Source organism: Bos indicus, chromosome 12, assembly GCF_029378745.1.
Source record: "Bos indicus isolate NIAB-ARS_2022 breed Sahiwal x Tharparkar chromosome 12, NIAB-ARS_B.indTharparkar_mat_pri_1.0, whole genome shotgun sequence".
NCBI lineage: Eukaryota > Metazoa > Chordata > Mammalia > Artiodactyla > Bovidae > Bos > Bos indicus.
The window spans coordinates 2,295,608-2,317,943 of record NC_091771.1 but is presented as its reverse complement, the minus strand read 5'-3'; the positions used below and the strand labels follow the sequence as shown (position 1 = coordinate 2,317,943).

Here is a 22,336-nt window from a genome sequence, read left to right as displayed (position 1 = left end):
ATCCACTACTATAACAATTAAATCACATTATATTAATTAGAATATAAACACATAAAGTTCACTCTCTTTCCAATTTGATCTCAAACCAAGTAAGAATATTACCTCCTATATAACCCCTCACTTTAACCATGACATTCTTCTCAAATTCAAATTATGATTCAAATACTCCTTTGGTTTTTAAAAAACATTCCTGAGTTTTTTTTACTCAGCTTTCACCACTGATATTCCCAATTCATATTCCTACTTTAGGCGGTCCCACCCCCCACCCCAACTGCCGCCACAGCAAGCATTACAGGCTCAGTTGGGAAACCCCTTATTAACAGTCTGATTCCTTTATTCACTAAGTTACATAATATATCTAAAATCAAACTGTCACAGAACAATCAGTTCAACATAGAATGGGGTTGTGATTTCTATAACAGAAATTTTCCCTGAAATTATATCTGATTAGAGAAAGCATGGAGGTTAAAAATATTTCATTGGCTAAAAACAGAAATTTAGGCTTCAGAAAATGATGAAAAATTCATAAATAGTCCAGTAAGAAAAATAATTAGAAAATGTAACTTTTTGCTGCATTTAATCAATAGAAAAGTAAATGTTAATAATTTAACAAGTACTTAAGTATGAAGTTCTCTAAGGATTTATTTTTAAAATGAATTTTTAAAAATTATCAGAACTATACAGTTTTGCCATAAAACACACATCATCTACCATAGGTAAAATTTCCTCTCCCACTGTCTAATGAACGAAAACACTTATCATTTTTGCACACGATCAGGAGGTAGATACATTTATATGTTAGAGCTAGAGACACATCCTGGAACAGAGCTAACTTCTGCAGTTAACAGTATGAAAGAAAAGAAACACTGTTAGAGAAACCGAACTTCAGTACAGGGCAAAACCATTTCTCTCTTCTAATGTATGCTCCTTAAATATTCAAACTGCAGATTAGCCATATTATATTTGGTTTCAATATTACAGCTTACTCTTGCACATCACAGGCACTACGGGCACCAACTCCTCAGGCAGTCAAAAATCTGAGTATAATACTTGATTCCCCAAAAACTTACTTACTTAGCCTACTCTTGACTCCTTACCAATAACAAAAACAGTTGATTAATATATTTTATATGTCAAATGCATTATATACTATATTTTTAAAATAAGGTAGAGAAAAGCAAATGTTATTGAAAAAAACCATAAGGAAGACAAAATACTTTTACAGTACAAATATGTATTTATTTAAAAAATCCTCAAGTACGTGGATCAGTGAAGTTCAAACATGCATTGTTTAAGCATTAGCTGCACTTGCATTAAGTATCATTGCTCCACCTCTGGGATCTGTTCATATCTGTTCACATTAATTTCATTAAAGATTTAAATTCCTAGATTATAAAAACTAAGTTTTTCCAACTTAATTCTTTGGTAATAAGTATTACTGAAGATCATATTTAATAATCATGTATGACTTCCAAGCTGATTCATGCTATACTTTTGAAAATTAAAAAGGAAGGAAGGGAAGAAGAAAGAGGAGCCAAAACGCAGACAGACAGGGAGGTACTGAGGTAGGGAGGAAGGACAGGAGGAAAAGAGAATTAATCTGTGTACAAAGAATGAAACAGCAGAAGAGGGTCTATTTATCCCCAAGTATCTCCTGTTGATACACAGTTCATTTGACACAAAACCAGAACAACACAATTCAATATTTTTCCATTATAAACTGAAGAGCTTACCAAAGCAATACATTACTTTGGTGCAAATTCTGTATTACATAACTCCACTTCATAAAAATTTCTGTAAGAACTAATAAAGAACAATACAGCTACCTATGTGCATACCTGGGTATTCATCAAGGCCTTCAGACACTGTATGACTTTGTGCTGATTCTTCTTCACAATTGTTTCTTGTCTGCATGAAAGATATCAGTGTTGGAATCATCCATGGACATGCAAATGTAGCTTAACTGGAAATAATGATTAGCAATACTTACATTTTGCCACTAATCAGCTTTTCCAAGATGTCCAGTAATAATCCAAGCCCCTCATGTCCAAAGCTTTCCACCCAACTGAAAAACAGAAAAACCGACAGTCTTATATTAAGTCAGTATTCGAGTTTTATCATGATAATGACATATACTCACAAATATTCTGCACTTGTGATAATCTAGTCATAACTACAACAAAAGAATAACACTATAATATAAAGGGATTCATGATTCACAATCTTAGTTGTGAAAGCAGCAGCAATGATGGGACAGCCAATGGGATGCGGACCCCAGCTTGCACTCAGCTTTGTGAGAGCTTCGCATGCCCAGAGCGCCCCTACCCCATGTCCACTGACATCACATGAGCAGTTAAAACCTGCCATGTTGGAAGTACTGACACGACAGAAGCAGCTGACGCTGCTGGTCAGAGCACCACCTCACCCAGAGAGCTGGCGGTTAAACATTCACCAGCTCACCACTGGGCAAGCCCCAGTCTAGACTGTTCCGAAGAGCAGACACTGGGCAAGGTAGCAACATTTGAAGAGACAGGACTCTGGTCTACATAAAGAAAAAGATTACTGAAAAATGTAGTCAAAATACTGTAAAAAGCATGTTCTATGAGAATTTTCCGAATCACTAAAATACATCCTTATACATGTTAACAATTTCTTAAAATTTCAAACTTCATCTGTATTTTTCAAAAAAGCTTCATTATTATTTTTAAATGAGTATTTCCATCTTGACACAACCACCTCCATTCTGTAAACCCATTAATATAATCAGAGTATGTATGTAACTGGGATTTCCACTGGTGGCTCAGTGGTAAAGAATCCACTTGGCAATGAAGGAGGTATGGGTTCGATCCCTGGGTCAGGAGGATTCCCTGGAGAATGAAACGGCCACCTACTACAGTATTCTTGTCTAGAAAATCCCTCAGACAGAGGAGCCTATGGTCCATGGGGTTGCAAAGAGTCAGACACGAATGAGCGACTTCACTTTCACCTTCCCTTAGCAACTAAAGAACAACATGTAAGTAATTAGGATAACTCTGCCAACAGACAACAGCTCACACCTATTATAGTAAAACTACCCTAGGAGAATCAGCAGTGATCTGAAAAACCTAGCACAATAAATAAAATAATGGTAACAATTTATCTTATAAAAAGTGGGGGAAAGGCAGGTAAGGTAGTCTGGTATTCCCATATCTTTCAGAATTTTCCACAGTTTGTTGTGATCCACACAGTCAAAGGCTTTAGCATGGTCAATAATGCAGAAATAGATGTTTTTCTGGAACTCTCTTGCTTTTTCGATGATCCATCGGATATTGGCAATTTGATCTCTGGTTCCTCTGCCTTTTCTAAAACCAGCTTGATTTTAACCACCACCCAAAAAAGAATCTGCCATTTAGATTGACAGACTCTTCTCAAACCATTTTACTCATCTCTTATCCATAAGAATAATTCAAGAATGCACTTAACAAATTACCTGTAGTCATTTCAAATCTACTTTCACGTTTCATGAAAACACCTATAACATCCCACTTAACTCCTTGATGACATCCTATTCTGTACTTATTCTAATTTCACTTGCAGCAGGGAAGCTTGAAATCAAACACACAAGAAGTAATTAGAGGGTTTTTTGAGAGCTGGCACTAAGATATGTGGACAGACTCTGCTCATCAGGCCCTCCTGTCTTAGTACTTCACAGTAAAAGTTAGTGAATTTCAACAATCTCTGTTTTCAAAAGTATACCCATAAAAAATATTCTAAAGCTAATATAAAGATCATTCATACTTATATCACTTTCAATCGTTATGGAAAATAAACTTGCTACTCCTAAAACTGCCTTATAACAAAATATACAGATACTTTAAAATTATACTAATGGAAAAAGAAGATACTATTGCACATAATTCCCAGGTGCTGCCAGTGGTAAAGAACCCAGCTGCCAATGCAGGAGATTTAAGAGATACGGGCTTGATCCCTGAGTCGAGAAGATCCTCTGGAGGAGGGTATGGCAACCCACTTCAGTATGCTTGCCTAGAGAATCCCATGGACAGAGAAGCCTGGCGGGCTACAGTCCGTAAGGTCACACAGAGTCGGACACAACTGAAGCAACTTAGCACACACACACGCATGCACATAGTATGTTCATGTTGGAGCCCACTATAAAATTTAGGAAGCATATCAATCCAGGTAAATCAAGTCTGACTAATAAATAATATTAATAGAACAGAGCTATTTCAAAAATTTATCATTACTAATATAACAACTAATAATAGAATACTGGGATCCACAGAAGTTCTCAAATCAACTATTTCTGGACAAACTAAATAACTGTTTTCTACAAAGCAGAATATGAGTCATTACAGTAAAAATCACACCCAGTCATGCATATTCAGTTCAGTTCAGTCACTCAGTCGTGTCCAGCTCTTTGCAACCCCATGGACTGCAGCACACCAGGCTTCCCTGTCCATCACCAACTCCTGGAGTTTACTCAAACTCATGCCCATTGCATCGGTGATGCCATCCAACCTTCTCATCCTCTGTCATCCCCTTCTCTTCCCACCTTCCATCTTTCCCACCATCAGGGTCTTTTCAAATGAGTCGGTTCCTCGCATCAGGTGGCCAAAGTATTACGCATGAACTAATTCTCTATAAAAGCTGAATGTAAAGAAGCACTATACCCTGTTACTTTACACGATAAGCCTTTAACTCATGGTGGGAATTGATTTATCAACAACAATAAAATCAGAGAGGCTGGCAACAGCCTTCTGAAAGCCAGACTACACTTTACATTTTGTAAAACATACCAAAAACAGGGCAAGTCAGACAGGATGCAGGAAGAGGAAGCTAAGATGCTTGATAACAAAAGAAGCACTAATATTTAAACATAAAATGAAAGCTGGTGAATGCAATTACTGAATATGTAATGGTTTAAAACAAAATAAATGCATAAAAAGGTTTCTTGTTTTTCTTAAAAATTTGCAAGACCAACATATTGTATTAAGAAGTTATCACTCACAAACTCATTGTCCCAAAAGCTTTGCCCTCAGCCCTACAATTTTCAGCAGTTATTTTTAAGAGTAGGGGCAAATATCATCTCCTATCTTTCCTGGAAAAGATGTTCAAGATAAAAAAGTGATATTGAGTAGGTAGGTTTGCAGTCCTGACAGAGGTTTATTAAAATCCATAGCTTTCTACAGAAGTGAAAAATTTCTCATCATCAATGTAAGAAGCAACCTGGAAAAAAAAATGATCAACTGATCTATAGACAATGAATCTTCAGGAAACAAAATCTGTGCTATGTATTCTGTGCCTGTCAGCACAGCGTCATAGGGCACCACGGGTTTAACTAAAATTTGCACTCATGAATGAAGAAGCTCTGTGCAACTGTTTTTTATTCATGAATAGAAATGACAGAGATTAGTATGACATTTGTAATGGAAAAAAAATTGCTTTAAAACAGCAAAAAGTAACATGCTAAGTACTAATTTAACACAAAAGCTACCTCTTAAAATTATATGACAGGAAATACCAAACTCTTCTCTTTTAATTGCTTCAAGATTCTAAGTGTATTACCATTTAGCACTTCCTAGAAGGGTCTCAATGCAGAAGAAAAAAAAGAGGTGAAATACTAACAGAAGAAGAAAGGAAAAAAAAAAAAGAGGAGGGAGAGGGGCAGCTGGTCTTGGATTAAATGTTCAAACCACCTTTAAATGTTCAAAGAAGCTTAGGCTTTGAAAACTGTTACTTCTTCCAGACACAGGATGACATCAAAAGTGCAAAGTGGTTTCTGGTGTATTTTTGGCTTTATGAAACAAATACAGTCACCTCAAAAAGCAAAAATGGTAATTGGGTCTCAAATTTACTTCCTGGCCAAAGAAAAGCACTATCTGTTTCCTATAGACAAAAGTTATTACCTCTCTTCCCAAGTGTGCTCTAAAGAAGAAAAAGACAAACGCATCACAGATTGTCAGAGGTGGAATAAACCTACCAGATACGGACCATTGCTTATTTGTGTTTAAATCACCTGGCACAGACTAAGTCTGGCACAGACTCAAATGGTTTTAGAACGAAGCTGAAGAACCTCCCACGCTGATCCTTGAACAACACAGCTTAAGGTCACTGACCCCCCACTTGGTCAAAAATCAGTGTATGACTATAGTCAGCTCTCCATATCCATATCTGGGGTTCCTCCATATCTGCAGATTTAAGCAAGCTCAGATTGTGCAGTATAATAGTATTCACAACCGAAAAAAATCCACTTAGAAGTGGACTCATGTGGTTCAAATCCATCCTGTTCAAGGGTCAACTGTATAGGTAACAGGTCACCTTAAGAGAAGCTAAGGTCGCTTGAAACAGCATCTAGGTCTGCCAATGCCCAGGCTCCTGCCCGGAACTTTATACATGTAGCAAAAGGCACCAAGTGATGACATGCTCCATGCAGCATCACCGAGCCTGTCTCAGCCTTCGAAACAGAAACATCGATCGTGATCCCAGAACTAGTTCTTGTCCATCCTGAACCAAGGATGATGAACCTGAGTCCCTGTCCTACATCACACTTTAGGACTTGACTGCTGCTCGAAGGTTGACATTTCACCACTACTAAAACAACCGTTCATTAATCAAGTCAGTCAGCCGTTAGTAGGGGTTCACTGTGTGCTTCATACTGCACTCAGTTCAGTTCAGTTCAGTCGCTCAGTCCTGCCCGACTCTTTGCGACCCCATGGACTCCAGAACAGGCCTCCCTGTCCATCACCAACTCCCGGAGTCCACCCAAACCCATGTCCATTGAGTCGGTGATGCCTTCCAACCATCTCGTCCGCTGTTGTCCCCTTCTCCTCCTGCCCTCAATCTTTCCTACCATCAGGGTCTTTTCAAATGAGTCAGCTCTTCGCATCAGGTAGCCAGAGTTTCAGCTTCAACATCAGTCCTGCCAATGAACACCCAGGACTGATCTCTCCTTGGATCTCCTTGCAGTCCAAGGGACTCTCAAGAATCTTCTCCAACACCACAGTTCAAAAGCATCAATTCTTCGGTGTTTAGCTTTCTTCACAGTCCAACTCTCACATCTATACGTGACCACTGTAAAAACCATAGCCTTGACTAGACAGACCCTTGTTGACAAAATAACGTCTCTTGCTTTTTAATATGCTGTCTAGGTTCCTTCCAAAGAGTAAGCGTCTTTTAATTTTATGGATGCAATCACCATCTGCAGTTATTTTGGAGCCCAAAAAACTAAAGTCAGCCACTCTTTCCACTGTTTCCCCATCTATTTGCCATGAAGTGATGGGACCAGATGAATGAGAAATACAAAGCTGAAAAAACACATTCTCTGCCCTTAAAGAAAATGCACAGACTATCAGTTAAAAGAAATGTCAAGCAAAATTATTTCCATAATGTAAATAGCACTATAATCATGGCAACAAAGGAACTGAAGGTGCAGCAGCATCGACCCCTCCAGGGGCCAAACAGGCTGATGTCTGCCTTGAGTCTTAACAGATCAGTGGCAGAAAGAAATAGAAGTCGCTAAGCCAGAGGGAACACGTGCAAAACCATTAAATACGAAAGGTAAGGCCTATGCCAAGCACAAGTAGCTGGATCAGGACCTTGTAATAAACACATAACAAGGACCTTGTGTAAAACCTATGCACAGTCAGCACTTCATATCCACCAGTTCAACAAACTGCAGAATGAGAACATTTGAAAAAACAAAAATTCCAAAAAGTTCCAAAAGGCAAAGGATGAACTTGCCACATACCAGCAACTATTTACATAGCCTTTCTGTTGTATTAACACCAATTTGCCTAGCCTAATTTACATTGTATTGTGTATTATAAGCAATCTAGAGATGATTTAAGGTATACATGAGAACACATATAGATTATATGCAAACACTACTTTATGTAAGAGACTTACACATCACCTGATTTTGGTGCTGACCACGCAAATGAAGGAATGACTGAACAATGCCACGGGCACTGACAGGCCACGGCAGGGGAGGCAGCCACCACTGGGTGCACATGTGCCAGGCAGAGCAACCCCACTCCCGTCCCACTAAGACGGTCACGTCCTAACAGCAGAAGCTAGGAAGGCATTACCTTGCACGAGAAATGGGAAATTAATTACAGAGTTATGACTACTATCATATGACTTTAAAATAGAGAAACTAGATTATCCAGAAGAGCCAAATATAATTACATAATTCACTAAAGCTGAGACCCTTCCCCAGCTGGGTTAGAGAGATGATACGGAAAAGAGATTCACAGCTTGAGATGGACACAACGTGCCGTCAGAGGCTGTAAAGATGGAGGAAGGGGCTATGAGCCCCAAGGAATGCCCGGGGAATCTAAAAGGTTGAGACAAGTATAAACTGACAGCAAGCAAGGAAACCCGGATGCCAGTCCCAGGACTGTGGGAACTGAATTCTGCTAATAACCCAAAAAATCAAGCAAACAGGGCTGGGTCTTCTCATTCTTGAACACAGGATATCTCTTCATTTATTTAGACCTTCTCTGATTTCCTTCATCATAATTTTGTAGTTTTCAGCATATAAATCCTATAGATAATTTGTTAAATTTACAATAGAGTTTTTTTGGAGGAGTGAAAAAGTGTCGTTTTCCAAAAGTAATTCCTAGCGTACAGAAATACAATGTATCACTTTGTTCAGGTGAAAAAAAAAAAACGGAAAATAAAAATATACCCTCTGAGGAAGCTCTATACAGTCAGCAAATACATGACAGGGAGCTGACTGTGGCAGAGTCAGACTTAAATTGAAGAAAGTAAGGAAAACAACTAGACCATTCAGGAATGACCTAACTCAAATCACTTACAATTATATAGTGGAAGTGACCGATCCAAGGGATTAGATCTGACAGCCAGAGTGCCTGATGAACTATGGATAGAGGTTCGTGACATGTACAGGAGGCAGTGATCAGGACCATCCCCAAGAAAAAGAAATGCAAAAAAGCAAAATAGCTGTCTGAGGAGGCCTTACAAATACCTGTGAAAAGAAGAGAAAGAAAAAGCAAAGGAGAAAGGGCAAGATATGCCCATCTGAATGCAGAGTGCCAAAGAATACCAAGGAGATATAAGAAAGCCTTCCTCAGTGATCAACGCAAAGAAGTAGAGGAAAACAAAAGAATGGGAAAGACGAGAAATCTCTTCAAGAAAATCAGAGATACCAAGGGAACATTTCATGCAAAGATGGGATCAATAAAGGACAGAAACAGTATGGACCTAACACAAGCAGAAAATATTAAGAAGAGGCATAAAGAATATATAGAAGAACTGCACCAAAAAGATCTTCATGACCCAGATAACCACGATGGTGTGATCATTCACCTAAAGCCAGACATCCTGGAATGTGAAGTCAAGTGGGCCTTAGGAAGCATCACTACGAACAAAGCTAGTGGTAGAGATGGAATTCCAGCTCAGCTACTTAAAATCCTAGAAGATGATGCTGTTAAAGTGCTGCATTCAATATGCCAGCAAACTTGGACAACTCAAAAGTGGCCACAGGACTGGAAAAGTCAGTTTTCATTCCAATTTCAAACAAGGGTAATGCAAAAGAATGTTCAAACTACCGCAAAACTGCACTCATTTCACATGCTAGCAAGGAAATGCTCAAATCGTTCAGTAGGCTTTAACAGTGCGTGAACCAAGAACTTTCAGATGTTCAGTTCAGTTCTCTCACTCAGTCGTGTCCGACTCTTTGCAACCCCATGAACTGCAGCACTCCAGGCCTCCCTGTCCATCACCAACTGCTGGAGTTCACTCATGTCCATCGAGTCGGCAATGCCATCCAGCCATCTCATCCTCTCTTGTCCCCTTCTCCTCCTGCCCCCAATCCCTCCCAGCATCAGAGTCTTTTCCAATGAGTCAGCTCTTCCCATGAGGTGTCCAAAGTACTGGAGTTTCAGCTTTAGCATCAGTGCTTCCAATGAACACCCAGGACTGATCTCCTTCCGAATGGACTGGTTGGATCTCCTTGCAGTTCAAGGGACTCTCAAGAGTCTTCTCCAACATCACAGTTCAAAAGCATCAATTCTTCAGCACTCAGCCTTCTTCACAGTCCAACTCTCACATCCATACATGACCACAGGAAAAACCGTAGCCTTGACTAGACAGACCTTTGTTGGCAAAGTAATGTCTCTGCTTTTCAATATACTATCTAGGTTGGTCATAACTTTCCTTCCAAGGAGTAAGCGCCTTTTAATTTCATGGCTGCAGTCACCATCTGCAATGATTTTGGAGCCCCCCCAAAATAAAGTCTGACACTGTTTCCACTGTTTCCCCATCTATTTCCCATGAAGTGGTGGGACCGGATGCCATGATCTTAGTTTCTGAATGTTGAGCTTTAAGCCAACTTTTTCACTCTCCTCTTTCACTTTCATCAAGAGGCTCTTTAGTTCCTCTTCACTTTCTGCCATAAGGGCGGTGTCATCTGCATATCTAAGGTTACTGATATTTCTCCCGGCAATCTTTATTCCAGCTTGTGCTTCTTCCAGTCCAGCGTTTCTCATGATGTACTCTGCATAGAAGTTAAATAAGCAGGGTGATAATATACAGCCTTGACGTACTCCTTTTCCTATTTGGAACCAGTCTGTTGTTCCATGTCCAGTTCTAACTGTTGCTTCCTGACCTGCATACAAATTTCTCAAGAGGCAGGTGGTCTGGTATTCCCATCTCTTTCAGAATTTTCCACAGTTTGTTGTGATCCACACAGTCAAAGGCTTTGGCATAGTCAAGAAAGCAAAAATAGATGTTTTTCTGGAACTCTCTTGCTTTTTTGATGATCCAGCAGATGTGGGCAATTTGATCTCTGGTTCCTCTGCCTTTTCTAAAACCATCTTGAACATCAGGAATTTCACGGTTCACATGTTGCTGAAGCCTGGCTTGGAGAATTTTGAGCGTTATTTTACTAGCGTGTGAGATGAATGCAATTGTGTGGTAGTTTGAGTATTCTTTGGCATTGCCTTTCTTTGGGATTGGAATGAAAACTGACCTTTTCCAGTCCTGTGGCCACTGCTGAGTTTTCCAAATTTGCTGGCACATTGAGTGCAGCACTTTCACAGCATCAACTTTCAGGATTGAAATAGCTCAACTGGAATTCCATCACCTCCACTAGCTTTGTTTGTAGTGATGCTTTCTAAGGCCCACTTGACTTCCAATTCCAGGATGTGTGGCTCTAGGTGAATGATCACACCATCATGATTATCTGGGTCGTACAAGCTGGATTTAGGAAAGGCAGAGGGACCAGTGATCAAATTGCCAACATCCTTTGGATCACAGAAAAAGCAAGAGAATTCCAGAAAAACATCTTCTTCTGCTTCATTAACTATGCTAAAGCCTCTGACTTTGTGGCTCACAATAAACTGTGGGAAATTCTTAGAATAGAATACCAGACTACCTTGCCTGCCTCCTGAGAAAACTGTATACAGGTCAAGAAGCAACAGTTAGAACCAGACATGGAACAATGGACTGGTTCAAAGCTGGGAAAGGAGTACATCAAGGCTGGATATTGTCACCCTGCTTATTTAACTTAGATGGAGAATACATCATGCCAAACGCTGGGCTGGATGAAGGACAAGCTGGAATCAAGACTGCCGGGAGAAATATCAATAACCTGAGATAGGCAGATGACAATAGCCTTATGGCAGAAAGTGAAGAAAAACTAAAGAGCCTCTTGATGAAGATCTAAGAGGTGAAAAAGCTGGCTTAAAACTCAACTTTCAAAAAATAAGATCAAAGCATCTATCTTATGCCATCAGTTCAGTTCAGTTTAGTTCAGTCGCTCAGTCATGTCCGACTCTTTGCAACCCCATGAATCGCAGCATGCCAGGCCTCCCTGTCCATCACCATCTCCCGAAGTTCACTCAAACTCACGTCCATTGAGTCGGTGATGCCATCCAGCCATCTCATCCTCTGTCATGCCCTTCTCCTCCTGCCCCCAATCCCTCCCAGCATCAGAGTCTTTTCCAATGAGTCAACTCTTTGCATGAGATAGCCAAAGTACTGGAGTTTCAGCTTTAGCATCATTCCTTCCAAAGAACACCCAGGGCTGATCTCCTTTCACTTTATGGCAAATAGATGGGGAAACAGTGAAAGACTTTCTTTTCTTGGGCTCCAAAATCACTGCGTATGGTAACTGCAGTCATGAAATTAAAAAAAAATTTGTCCTTGGAAGAAAAGCTATGACATACCTAGAGATTGTATTAAAAAGCAGACGCATTACTTTGCTTACAAAGTTCCACATAGTCACAGTGACGGTCTTTCCAGTAGTCACATATGGATCGGAGAGTTGAACCATAAAAGAAGCTAAGCACCGAAGATTGATCCTTTTGAACTGTCGTGTTGGAGAAGACCGTTCAGAGTCCCTTGGACTGCAAGGAGATCAAAGCAGTCAATCGTAAAGGAAATCAGTCCTGGATATTCATTGGAAGGGCAGATGCTGAAGCTGAAGCTCCAATACTTTGGTCACCTGACGAGAAGAGCCAACTCATTGGAAAAGATCCCTGATTTGGGGAAAGACTGAAGGCAGGACGAGAAGGGGGCGATGGAGGATGAGATAGTTTGATGGCATCACTGACTCAATGGACATAAGTTGAGCAAACTTCAGGAGATGGTGAAGGACAGGGAAGCCTGGCATGCTGAAGTCCATGGGGTTGAACAGAGTTGGACACAACTGAGTGACTGAACAACAACTCTCAGAATGTTTAGGTGCCTAGTACTCTACTGTCAACTGCACGCCCACAGCTGTACAGCAGAGCTATAAAACTTTCCTCTTGCAAAACACACTGGTTTTTATCTTGAATCCTGTAATCTTGCTGAACTCAGTTCAAATTAGTTCTTGAACTTTGTGTAAATAATTATGTCATCTCCAAAATGGACAATTTTATTTCTTCTTTTCTGATTCATATGTATTCTATTTCATTTGTGGCCTCACTGCTCTAGCTAGAACTTCTAGTTGATTAAGAGTGTAAGAGGGAATGTCCCTAATTTGCACCAAATCACAGGGAAAATCATTCAGTTTTTCACCATTAAATACGACAGTATTGATAGCTCTAAGCCTTTTTTGTAGACTCATGTTATCAAGTTAAAGTACCCCTATGCACTAGTTTCCTACGATTGCTATAACAAAGTGTCACACAGTGGGTGACTTAAAATAACAAATTATGCTCATAGTTCTGGAGGATGGACGCTCAAAATTAAACTGTCAGAGCAGAATCAGACTCCCTCTGAGGCTATGGCAAGAATTCTCCCTGCCTCCTCTTAGCTTCTGGTGTAACTGTTAATCTAGGCCCATCCTGTCATCACATTGTGTGCTCTCTGTGTCTCTTGTTTTCTTATAAGGACACCACTTATATGGGATTAAAAAGTAGAAGTGCTAGTCGCTCAGTCGTGTCTAACTCTTTGTGACCCCATGGACACCCACCAGGCTCCTCTGTCCATGGGATTTCACAGGAACGAACGCTGGGGTGGTGGCCATTCCCTTCTCCAGGAGATGCTCCCAACTCAGGGATCAAACCCACATCTCCTACACTGCAGGCGGATTCTTTACTGTCTTAGCTGATTACCAGGGAAGCCAATAAAAGACTACATCTGCAATAAAGTCACATTCTAAGGCGCCAATTAGAATTTAAACACATCTTTCTGGGAAACACAATCCAATCCATAACACCTGTTCTTATTTTACTGAGAGTTTTTATCATGAAATAGGTGTTGGGTTTTGTCAAATGCTTTGTCAGCATTGATTGACATGATCATGTGACTCTTTTTCTCTAACTTTATATAGTATATTACAAAAAGGATTTGTGTGTCTCTATTCATGATGGACACTGCTGTGTAAAAGTAGGGGGTTTCTTTTTGTTTTGTCTTATTGTCTTTTTCTTTTTGCTATCTGTGCAAACTTTATAAAACAAATTGCAAACTGTTTCCTGCTTTTGTATTTTCTGCAAGAGACTGTAGAAATAATACTATTTTCTTCAAATGTTTGGTAGAATTCTCCAGCGAAATCATCTGTACTTGCTCTTTCAAGGAATTTTAAATTAGTAATTCAGTTTCCTTAATAGAGGTCTATTCAGATTTTCTGTCTCATCTTGGGTATGCTGTAGTACTTCATGCTTTTCAAAGAATCAGTCTTTTTCATCTTAACTAGTCAAATTTGTGTGTTTACAGTTGTTTGTAGCATTCCCCTATTACCTTCTTGATGTACGGCCTGTAGTGATACTCTGCTTCACTGCTGGTATTAGTAATTTGTCTTCTCTTTCTTCCCTCATTAACATTAATAAAGGCTTGTCAATTTTATCAATCTCTCCAAAAAACTAGCTCCTTCTTTCACTGACTTACTCTATTGTTTTTCTGTTTTCAATTTAATTGATTTCTACTATTTATTATTTCCCTCCTTTTGCTTACTTTGAGCTTATGTGCTCCTTTATTTATTTATTTATTTGGCCTTGCGGCAAAGTTTATGGGATTTTAGTTCCCCAACTAGGAATTAAATTCGCACTCTCAGCAGATTCCTACCCGGTGCACCACCAGGGAATTTTCATTTTGTTGGGGTTTTTTTTGATTCTTAAGGTGTTACCTAAAATTACTGATTTGAGGCTTCTCCTTGTTTCTAATGTATGTGTTCAGTGCTATAAATTTCTGTCTCAGTACTACTTTAGATGTGTCCCACAAAATTTTTAATGTTGCATTTTCATGTTGTATGCAGATCAGATCAGTCGCTCAGTCATGTCCGACTCTTTGCGACCCCATGAATCGCAGCACGCCACGCCTCCCTGTCCATCACCAACTCTGAGTTCACTCAGACCCACATCCATCGAGTCAGTGATGCCATCCAGCCATCTCATCCTCTGTCGTCCCCTTCTCCTCCTGCCCCCAATCCCTCCCAGCATCAGAGTCTTTTCCAATGAGTCAACTCTTCACATGAGGTGGCCAAAGTACTGGAGTTTCAGCTTTAGCATCATTCCTTCCAAAGAAATCCCAGGGCTGATCTCCTTCAGAATGGACTGGTTAGATCTCCTTGCAGTCCAAGGGACTCTCAAGAGTCTTCTCCAACACCACAGTTCAAAAGCGTCAATTCTTCAGTGCTCAGCCTTCTTCACAGTCCAACTCTCACATCCATACACGACCACAGGAAAAACCATAGCCTTGACTAGACGAACCTTTGTTGGCAAAGTAATGTCTCTGCTTTTGAATATGCTATCTAGGTTGGTCATAACTTTCCTTCCAAGGAGTAAGCGTCTTTTAATTTCATGGCTGCAGTCACCATCTGTAGTGATTTTGGAGCCCAGAAAAATAAAAGTCTGACACTGTTTCCACTGCTTCCCCATCTATTTCCCATGAAGTGGTGGGACCGGATGCCATGATCTTAGTTTTCTGAATGTTGAGCTTTAAGCCAATTTTTTCACTCTCCTCTTTCACTTTCATCAAGAGGCTTTTGAGTTCCTCTTCACTTTCTGCCATAAGGGTGGTGTCATCTGCATATCTGAGGTTATTGATATTTCTCCCAGCAATCTTGATTCCAGCTTGTGTTTCTTCCAGTCCAGCATTTCTCATGATGTACTCTGCATATAAGTTAAATAAACAGGGTGACAATATACAGCCTTGACGTACTCCTTTTCGTATTTGGAACCAGTCTGTTGTTCCATGTATGCAGATAACACCACTCTAATGGCAGAAAGTGAAGAGGAACTAAGGAGCCTCTTGATGAAGGTAAAAGAAGAGAATGAAAAAGCTGGTTTAAAACTCAATATTCAAAAAACTAAGATTATGGCAACTGCCCCCATCACTTCCTGGCAAATAGAAGGGGGAAAATTGGAAGCAGTGTCAGATTTTATTTTCTTGGGCTCCAGAACCACTGAGGATGCAAAATTTAAAAGATGCTTGCTCCTCAGAAGGAAAGACATAACAAACCTAGCTCTAAGTATACTCAGTTGGTCAGTCATGTCTGACTCCGTGACACAATGGACCGTAGCCCATCAGGCTCTAGTCCACGGGGTTTTCTAGGCAAGAATACTACAGTGGGTTACTATTTCCCTCTCCAGGGGATCTTTCCAACCCAGAGATCAAATTCATGTCTCCTGCATCTCCTGCACTGGCAGGCAGATTCTTTACCACTGAGGCACCTTTAAAGCCCACATGATAAATGTAGACAGTGTATTAAAAAGCAGAGACATCACCTTGCTGACAAAGGTCTGTTTAGTCAAAGCTATGGTTTTTCCAGAAGTCATGTACAGATATGAGAATTGGATCATAAAGAAGGCTAAAGTAATAAAGAATCCGATGATTTCAAATTATAATGCTGGAGAAGATCCTTGAGAGTCCCCTGGACTACAAGATCAAACCAGTCCATCCTAAAGGAAATCAACCCTGAATATTCATTGGAAGGACTCCTGCTGAAGCTGAAGTTCCAATATTTTGGCCACCTGATGCCAACAGCCAACTCACTGGAAAAGACCCTGATGCTGGACTGAATGCAAAAGGAGAAAGGGGTAGCAGAGGATGAGATGGCTAGATGGCATCACTGACTGAATAGACACAAATTGGAGCAAACTCTGGGAGATAGTGAAGGACAGAGGAGCCTGGCATGCTACAGTCCATGGGGTCACAAAGAGTCGGACACAACTTAGTGATCAAACAACAACAATTCTCATTTTCATTCAGTTTGGTATATATTTTTAATTTCCTTTAAGACATCTTCTTTGACCCAAGAACTATGTGGAAGTGTATTACTTGCTATTGTTGTTTACTTTCCAGATGTTCAGAGAGCTTCGTGTTATCTTTCTAATTTGAGACCATTTTGGTGAGAAAACACATTTGATATGATTTCCCTTTTTTTTAAATGTGATGAGGTTTGTTTGCTCTCTAGCCCAAGACATGGTCTGTCTTGGTATATGTTCAGTGATAATAAGAAGGAATTCTGCTACCACTGGATGGAGTCTCCTATAAATATATACTTTTGCTTGATGGTGGTGTTGAGTTTCTTATATACCCTCAGTGGTTTTCTGTTCATGTGTTGTATCAATTGTTAACTGAATTGTGAAGTCTCCAAATCTAATTGTGGATTTATCCATTTTTCCTTTCAGTTCTTCCTTTTTCTTCTTGCTTCTTGTGTTTTACACATCTGTGATTTGACACATACATGTTTAGGATTGCGCTTTTGGTGGTATGACTCATTATATACAATCAATCTCTTTTATTTCTTTACTCTGAGGTCTAAATTATATTAAAATAGCCACAAGTGCTTTTTTATTAATATTTATATATATATATGTATAATATTTTTTACTTTCCATTTGCCTATATAAATATATTTGAAGTAAATTTCTGATAGAAAATATATAACTAGTGATATTTTTAATCAACTCTGCAAATCTCCTTTAATTAGCATATAACCATTTACACATAATATAATTGTTGATGTGTTAGTGCTTCATTCTACCATTTCTTGGCTTTTGTTTGTTCACTTTATCTTCCTTTTCCTGCTTTCCCACAGTTTATTTGCATGTGTTTCACATTCCATTTTGATTTACCTACTGTGTTTTTATGTATATCTCTTTGTATTGCCCTTTGAAGTGACTGCTCTAGATGTTACGTCATAATGTAATCACATTTTTTCTTGGTGTCATCACTTCACAAGTCTGAATGAATTATAGAAATCTTCCCTACTGTTACGGATGGAAAAGTGAAAGTGAAGTCCCTCAGTTGTGTCCGACTCTTTGCGACCCCATGGACTGTAATCTACCAGGCTCCACCCTCCATGGGATTCTCCAGGCAAGAGTACTGGAGTGGGTTGCCATTTCCTTCTCCAGGGGATCTTCCTGACCCAGGGTTTGAGCCCAGGTTTCCTGCATTGCAGGCAGACGCTTTATCTGAGCCACCAGGGAAGACCACCACAGATGGAAAAGTGTCCCTCAAAACTCATATGCTGAAGCCCAAAACCACAATGTGATTCCATTTGGAGATACTCTTTTAAGGAGTAATTAAACAAGGTCATAAGGGGAGGGCCCTAATCCAGTATGACTAGTGTCCTTCTAAGAGGAGGAGACACCAAGGATGCAGAGGAAGGGCCAAGTACAGACACGGTAAGACAGCAGGCATCCACAGGTCAAGGAAAGGGGCCTCAGGAGAAACCAACCCTGTTGGCTGCTAGCCCCCAGAACTGTGAGAAAATAAATGTGTTGTTTAAGCCACCCAGTCTGCAGTTTCCTCCCTTTACTCTTCCCATTATAGAATCATTGTTTTTTAAGTATTTCTTCCTCACAAATTTAGAATGGCATCAGACAGTGTTATAAATTTGGCTTCTACCATCAAGTTTATAAACATCAAGAGAAGGAAAGTATATTGTATTGACTGTTACCTCTACTTACAGTTTTCTTTTCTTCTACCTAATATCCCAAGGCTCCTTCTTCTGGTTTTTCCTTTCCATGTAGAAAACATACTTGCTCATTTTCTTAGGTTAGTTTGCTGGCTGAAGATCCTCTTGGTTTTCTCCCCTTTGAGTACGTCCTGATTTTCCTTCACTCCTGAAGGATATTTTCACAGCATGTACGATTCTCAGCTGATTGTTATTTCCTTTCTTCACACAAAACTTTCACCACTTGTTTTTGGCCTTCACAGTTTAATGAGAAATCCAAAGTCATGGAAATTGTTTTTTCCCATAACTAAAGTGTAATTTCTTGCTGCTTTCAAGACTTTTTTCTCTGCCCTTAGTTTTCAGAAGTTTCACTATGACGTGTCTTAGTGTGAATTTCTTTGGGTTTATCCCACTTCTGGCTCATTCAATTTCTTTAATCTTTAAGTTGATGTCTTTTGCCAAATTTGAGGAGTATACAGTCACCGTTTCTTCAAGCAATTTTTTTTATCCTGCTCTCTTTCTCAAATCCTTCCAGGACTCTGAAGACAGAAAATTTAGACCTTTGATAATAGTACCATAGGCCCCTACGACTCTGTTCTTTTCATCTATTTATTTATTTTTCTCTTTATTATTCAGATTAGGTAATTTTTAATTTTATGTATTCTACACTGCAGTTCACCAATTCTTTCCCCTCATCCCTAAATTTTGCTATTGAGCCCCCTCCAGTAAACTATTTTTTCTTTAATTTCAATCACTGTATTTTTCACTTACACAGTTTCCATTTGGATCTTCAAAGAAGAATAAAGTTTCTATTTCTTTGCTGAGACTTTTCATTTTTTTCGTTTGTTTCAGCATGTGTATAATTGCTAACTAGAATAGTTTTATGATGGCTGCTTTAAAAATCCTTGTCAGATAATTCCAGTATTTATGTCACCTCAGTGCTGGTATCTACAAACTGTCTTTTTTCATTCAGTCTGATATCTTACTTCTTGGGATGACGATTTTATACTGAATCTGAGAAACTTGGGTATCAAGCTAGGAGATTTTGACCTCTTTAATCCTCTTGTTTCCAGGCTGGCTCCCTGTGACACTGCTCCAGTAGAGGACGGAGAGGCGGCACACCAACTCTGCCGGCTGGGAACTGAGCCCAGGCTCCGCGCCTGGCCTCCACTCAGGGCAGAGGTGCTTGACCAGGTGGGAGCGTGGGTTCCCCACCTGCCCTCCGTGGCACCTCTCTGGCAGGGAGAGACAGGACTGCCTCTTCATGCTCTGCACGGAACTTCCACCGGCACCAACATGGGAGGTGGAGAGGAGAGCGAGCTTGTGACTACTGGACTGTGGAGAGAGTTCTGACTCTCCGTGACGTCCTATGGCGCCCCCACAGTGGGGAGAGACGAGCTCCACGTTCCTGCGGCCTGGGGCTCTGAGTCCAGGGCTCTAGCAGGCTCTGATGGAGGGCTGGGTGAGGCAAGGGTTGTCCTCTGTGGTCCTCAGAAGGCCTGCACCGGTTAGTATCATAGCTTTCTATCTTGCCGGCTGCCTTTTCATGGCCCTTTGGCTTAAGAGTAAACAGCAGCCTTTTATCGGAATTCTGTCTGTGCTTACTGGTGTTTCTAGCTTGCTGACTTCTTTAGGTCCAAAGTTGGGGTAGAAGAGGCAAAAGAAAATCCAGAGAGCTCACCTTCATGTTATCTCTTGGGTCCCAAGATTCCTAGCCTATATGTCACTAGGGATTTATTTCACATACAATGTATTATTCTTTTAGTTATGCCTAGTGGGAGGAATAGGTAAAAGTGTATCTACTCTGTCTTCTTAGAAACACAAGTCTGAAGCATCTACAGTTAACATGTGAGAATACAAAGAAACTCTCAACCAAGGCACCTGAGAAAAGACAGTGAAGATGACCTAATAAATCCTAAGGAACACACCAGAAACTAACACAACATTGTAAAGCAACTATACTTCAATAAAAAATATTTTTTAAAAATACAAATCATGTGGAAAGAGAAAATAGATAAGAGGCAGGGATCAACTGCTCAAGTGAGCTCAAATAAAAACCGAAAAGAACCATTAAAAGGCTCAATTCAAGACCAGTTTATAAATAACTCTGAACAGTAAAACAGTGATTGCAGAAGAATTAAAAAAGAAAAAGGGTGATAAGAGTAGACAAAATAAACATAATAGGGGACAAAGATTTGATGGCAGAAATTTGAAGGAAAAACAATTAAAATAAGCTTTAGGACAAACATAAAAAAAAGGATGCTAAAGCAGCAGGTAAGATAACTACTGAACATGGCATGGGCTAGGAAAAAATCCTTAATCAAAGAAACTTTTATGCCTACAAACTTGCTATGGAAATATGCTAACATATGTGAAGTTTAAAAAGTAGATATGGTAATATGGTATTTTACCATATGGTAATATGATATTTTCTACTTTTTTTTTTCAAAAGTACATGTTCTTGTTCATATTTTGGAAATGAGTCATGTATGCAGAGCCACACAAACACATTGTTAATTATCTCCTACCCAATCAGCTCACTTACTTACCTACTGGCTTCCTCTTCATGTCTGAAATACAGGCTAACATCCATGGCAAAATGAACACTCCCTACATCCACACACTTCTGCTCCCACTAAGAATCAGTTGGATTTGTTTCCAAACCCATTTTTGCAAGCTGCACTTCTTATTATATAATCTAAATTACACAGACAACAAATCATTGGGAAGAGTTGCTGTTTCTATGAAAACTAAGTCTAATGCTTTGCAAACACTTTTTAAAAGATGACATTTAAAAAGTGCCATAGAAGTAGGTGTAGACACAAGTGTAAACTTACTGGGAGAGATCAAAGAGAAGTTTTCTTTAAGAGTAAGGACTGTATACTCAGGTTGCTCTGCAGAGCCCTCACAGTTCTGCTCCACAGACAACACCGCCACGAGGACAACGACACAGCTGTGGCTCGGGCAGGCAGCCCGTGTCCCCGCAAGAAGAGCTCTGGGCTCCACGCCTCATGTCCAGGAGCAAAATGCAGGCTGATGTTGTGAATCAAAAAAAACCCCACTAAGGGTATACATGAATCGTTCAGTTTATGGTTCCCTACTTTACCAACACTTTTAAATGAGCCCCACAGCACTAAACAAGGGCGCTTCCTTATCCACCCCCACTTCCACCCAGCAGTTACAGTGTCTTTGCACACAGGTGATGCTGTTCATTTCTCTTTCATTTTGCTTTCGTGTACTGTTTATTTTCCAGGCAAGAATTTATACTTTTTGCTGTAAGACACTATGTTTTACTTACCAAAAATAATAATTTTCCACTAATGCCTAGGGAAATACAAAATTATTTTGCTAAAAATCAATATAAGGAGTTCTTGAAAGAGGAAAAAATATATTACTGGCCACATGTAACAAAGAAACAAATTTCAGATCTTAAACTTAGAAGGTCAGTTTTAATACGTATAATATCCAGATCCAATTTATATTCCTCTGTCAGAGCACTATATCACCAATGCTGAATATAATTATAGCTTATTTTAAGCTTTCATTCTCACCCACTCTTAGCAAGGTGACTAAATATTAACACTTAAGATGAAGAGTTCTAGGGGAGAGTACAAGGCAATTAACATGCCCAGCAGGGCAAAACAAACACACCCACATCCCATTCAATAGTCTATCCACAAAATCTACACTATATTATACAGGCAGACAGGGAATTCAGGAACTAAATAATGCTCTGACTGTAAAACATACCAAACTTCAAAATACAAACAATTAATATGCATATTTTCTAGGAATTAACTTTTAAAGAAATTATGTACTTAAAACTATTCACCCCCCTCTAATATTAGATGAGATAATGAAGAAACAAAGTGAATAACCCATTCTCATAGTTATTTTAGCTACAATATATTAAAGGGGATAAAATGCTCAGAGAAAGTATTACAGATAAACTTAAAAGAAAAGAAGACTAACTGCAATGATGAA

At 39.6% G+C, this 22,336-nt stretch overlaps 1 protein-coding gene across 1 annotated transcript in view; it reads right to left on the bottom strand.

Moving 5' to 3' along the window:
* The window catches only part of DIAPH3 (diaphanous related formin 3), a 565,391-nt gene that overhangs the window by 395,443 nt on the left and 147,612 nt on the right, over positions 1-22,336 (bottom strand). Inside the window, 2 exon segments of the mRNA XM_070799979.1 lie at positions 1,839-1,908; positions 1,991-2,065. Coding sequence (XP_070656080.1) covers positions 1,839-1,908; positions 1,991-2,065 — 145 coding nt within the window.